Raw genomic sequence first — 3,191 nt, 5'->3', positions numbered from 1 at the left:
AGCCGAGGCTGCGGTATAACATGCACGATAGCACACTGCCCCGCATTCCTTTTGATCCAATCCTGCAAAATCTGCTGAGGAAGCGCGGGGTGCTGCGAACGCTTCAGCATAAACACGCTCGGCCACTGCATAGCCCGCCTAAACACAAAAAGTCAGCGACCCCTTCTCTCTCTCGCGCGCGCGCAAACGTGAGACACTCACAGCTGATCGACGCAATTCCCCGCGAGCAGCGAGACCTGCGCGCTACCCGTCCGATTACCCGTACCCGTCCACGCCAACAAGCCCTCCCACACGACCTGCCCAACAATGTCATGTCTTCCCTGTCCCTGCGCTGGATTGCTCGGACCGGCGATAGCAGGCGGTTGGGCGACCGAGCGGACCTGGGGCGGCGCGGGGGGATACGTCGGTACGCTCCTCGGCTCTCCCAGCTGCGGCGTTGGCGGTAGGAACGTCGGACGAGGAACTTGGGAGGGTACGGCGTTGGTCGGTCGGAGGCGGCAGCGGAGCCGGAAGCATTTGAAAGTGGGCGTATATAGCGGGACCACGTAGTCGCTGAGACAGTTCACAATCAGGCCATCGCGGACTCTGGAGCAAACCGCTATTCCGATCGTTCATATCCAGTCTGCTTGAACCGCATCGTGATCTCCGGAGAAAAGGCCAACTCTAGATACCAGGATGTGGACCAAATATTAAGTCAGGGCTTTGTAGATCTGTAACGTCGTATGAAACGATATGTCGGCAGTGCTTGATGGGATGCGCGTGGGAGAGCGGAGGCTCTGTCCTGCGCTCGCGTTGCAAGCAGCTCGTCTTTCGTCAGGCGCCCTGCTCTACTCCTGCTGTGGCTCGTTCTCTGCGCCAGCTCTTCGTTCATGCACCCTACTCGTCTTCCGCCAGGCGCCCTGCCTTTGCACAGCGCTCGTCCTCTGCGCTGCTATCGTTCATGCGCGCACTGGATCCCGCCTTCTCCAGGACGAGCTTCCCTCGCGTTCGCGCTGCCCGCCCTCTCGCTTCAAGCTCGAACACGCAAAGAGCTCCACGCAAAGGCGACCCAGGCTGACTGCGACAGTCAACGTGCGCGGAAATCGTTATGAGGCGGATGGTCAGTCGCATGATGGGGTGCGCATGGGAGAGGGTTGTACATGCAGGAAAGGAAAGGAGGTGGCAAGCTTCGTGCGTCGTCTCTTAGCTCATACCTCCGCGTACGCTCAATGCATGCGTGCGCTTTTATTCTGACCCTGTAGCAGACGTCTAACCTCATCCAATTCCATCGCGGCGTCCCTCCCTTTGCCTATCCCTCACGAGTCACCGTAACACCACAATCGCACGCATAGCCAGCTTCAATGCCTCCGTGAGTGCACCGCGCTGCGGCGTTCATCAGTGTCATCTCCGTAGGCAACGTCAGATGCTTCTCTCGGCGTTGCAGTGGAAACGAACGATGGACGGTGCCACGGAATTTCAGGACCTGCAGCCGAATGATGACCGTACGCATGCTGCCAAACCATGCGCGTACTTCAAACTGAACAGCCAGGGCAGACACAGGCACCGCAATGCTTCCTCGCGGTCCACAGACATATCCCGCGGTGCTCACATTCGATCACTCGATGGCCACAACGTCACCGAAGATAGCCGCACATCGGGCCACTCACTCCTTGCAAACGCTCGACTGGATTGGAGTGAGCAGCGAGTGGAAGCGTACGCAACATCTCATTTCGTTCGTTCTTATTCTCACTCCATCCAAAGTACAACTATTGTTGTTAAGGCACTGCAACCGCGCGCTGTAACCAGCTTCGAAGCCCTAGTGAGCACACCATGCGCGCAGCGTCCGCGGACGTCAGATGCGACCTTCTCCACTCTCAAAACCGAGCCCGGGCTGCAACACAAGCAGAGCATGATGGGTTCGCGCATGCCGGATCAGCGTGCACGCGAATATCGCGAATTCAAGCCATCTGCCGGTGCTGCGGAAGAGCGCACAAGGCCAGGCTTCCAAGAGAATCCCATCCGTACGCGTCCTCCGAGTCGCACGTCGAGGTGAGTGCCCGTTCGTTCGCGCACGTCGTGTACGCTAGAGGATGCGACAGCACGGCGTTCGTGGACATCGTGCACACAGACGCGACCTGCGTCGTCTCTCGGTTCTCGTAGGTGAGCCCGGGTTACGACATTAGTGGAGGACGATGGACACCACAGGTTCTGGTGCTCACAGCCTGCGTACGCGCCGCCGGATCGATGTGCGTGCTCACCATGACCAGGCCATTCCCGCTTACTTCTGTACCTACCGCGGTGCGTTGCGCTGATCGTTCGACAGCCGGCATCCTCGTAGAATGGAGGAGCACACGGGGCCAGGCTCCCAGGAGAATCTCGTCCATACATGGCTTCCAAGTCGCACGTTGAGGTGAGTGCCCGTTCGTTCGCGCGCATCGCGTACACTACAGAATGTGACAGCGCGGCGTTCGTGGATGTCATGCACACGGACGCGACCTGCGTCCGTTCTCGGCTCTCGTAGGTGAGTCCGGGCTGCGACACTAGCGGAGAATGATGGGCACCGTGGATTCTGGTTCACAGCTGTATGACACCTCACGCGTGCCTCTGGATCGATGTCCGCGCAAACCATGAATAGGCCATTTCTACTTATTGCAACGCTTCTTTGAGGTCCAGAAGAGACCTACTATGGTGCGTTGATCGTCAAACAGTCAGTATATTGTCGAAAAGAAGAGCGCGCTCAGGGCCAGGCTCCTCGAGGAACCCCAATCTGTACACGGTCTCTCACGTCAAGTCAAGTGCCCGTTTCATTCATGCACATCGCGTCTAGTACAGAATGCGACCGTCGAGGCTCATAGACAGACACGTTGCTGGTACGGAATGGAAAACATTCACCTCGGTCGTTGGCGCACTACAATCCTGTCCCGAGCCCAACTAAGCACGCCATGGCCACGGCGCGGCATTTGTGGATGTCGTGTGCTTAAGCGCGAGCTGCGTCTGCTCTCGTAGGTGAGTCAGGACTGCGATATTAGTGGAACATGGGCACTGCAACGGTTCTTCAAGGCCCAGAAAAGGCCTATCGCGGTGCGCTGCGCTGATCGCTCATACAGTGGGCGCATCGATGAAAAGGAAGAGTTCGCGGGCCAGGCTTCCGCGAGAATCTTAAATCATATGTATGTATTCTCACGTCGAGGTGGTGCCCGTTCATTCATGCA

The 3,191-nt window shown here is 58.0% G+C and overlaps 3 protein-coding genes across 3 annotated transcripts; 1 reads left to right on the top strand and 2 right to left on the bottom strand.

Annotated features, from left to right (window-relative positions):
• Window positions 1-296: 296 nt before the first annotated feature.
• Window positions 297-694, bottom strand: LAESUDRAFT_732987 (uncharacterized protein). Its single transcript, XM_040910355.1, has one exon. The coding sequence runs from the start codon at window positions 613-615 to the stop codon at window positions 310-312; it is 306 nt and encodes a 101-aa protein (XP_040757422.1). The 5' UTR covers window positions 616-694; the 3' UTR covers window positions 297-309.
• A 37-nt stretch (window positions 695-731) lies between these two features.
• On the top strand, window positions 732-1,335 carry LAESUDRAFT_732986 (uncharacterized protein). Its single transcript, XM_040910354.1, has 3 exons — window positions 732-817; window positions 895-1,116; window positions 1,146-1,335. The coding sequence occupies exons 1-3, from the start codon at window positions 749-751 to the stop codon at window positions 1,239-1,241; spliced, it is 387 nt and encodes a 128-aa protein (XP_040757421.1). The 5' UTR covers window positions 732-748; the 3' UTR covers window positions 1,242-1,335.
• LAESUDRAFT_732984 (uncharacterized protein) lies at window positions 1,092-1,636 on the bottom strand. The gene is made up of 3 exons (XM_040910353.1): window positions 1,534-1,636; window positions 1,242-1,481; window positions 1,092-1,170 (listed from the first exon to the last, which is right to left on the bottom strand). The coding sequence occupies exons 1-2, from the start codon at window positions 1,570-1,572 to the stop codon at window positions 1,338-1,340; spliced, it is 183 nt and encodes a 60-aa protein (XP_040757420.1). The 5' UTR covers window positions 1,573-1,636; the 3' UTR covers window positions 1,092-1,170; window positions 1,242-1,337.
• Window positions 1,637-3,191: the final 1,555 nt, after the last annotated feature.

Source organism: Laetiporus sulphureus (genome assembly GCF_001632365.1).
Source record: "Laetiporus sulphureus 93-53 unplaced genomic scaffold LAESUscaffold_130, whole genome shotgun sequence".
NCBI classification, from domain to species: Eukaryota; Fungi; Basidiomycota; class Agaricomycetes; order Polyporales; family Laetiporaceae; genus Laetiporus; species Laetiporus sulphureus.
This window is presented reverse-complemented; position numbering and strand designations above follow the sequence as displayed.

What these genes read in the sequence shown, in the direction of transcription:
- LAESUDRAFT_732987 (XM_040910355.1), bottom strand. Translation starts at nt 615, where the DNA reads ATGAACGATCGGAATAGCGGTTTGCTCCAGAGTCCGCGATGGCCTGAT.
- LAESUDRAFT_732986 (XM_040910354.1), top strand. Translation starts at nt 749, where the DNA reads ATGGGATGCGCGTGGGAGAGCGGAGGCTCTGTCCTGCGCTCGCGTTGC. An exon ending in AGCAGCTCGTCTTTCGTCAG is followed by an intron (nt 818 to 894) that starts GCGCCCTGCTCT and finishes GTCTTCCGCCAG; the next exon opens with GCGCCCTGCCTTTGCACAGC. An exon ending in ATGGTCAGTCGCATGATGGG is followed by an intron (nt 1,117 to 1,145) that starts GTGCGCATGGGA and finishes TTGTACATGCAG; the next exon opens with GAAAGGAAAGGAGGTGGCAA.
- LAESUDRAFT_732984 (XM_040910353.1), bottom strand. Translation starts at nt 1,572, where the DNA reads ATGTCTGTGGACCGCGAGGAAGCATTGCGGTGCCTGTGT. An exon ending in AAGCATTGCGGTGCCTGTGT is followed by an intron (nt 1,482 to 1,533) that starts CTGCCCTGGCTG and finishes CAGCATGCGTAC; the next exon opens with GGTCATCATTCGGCTGCAGG.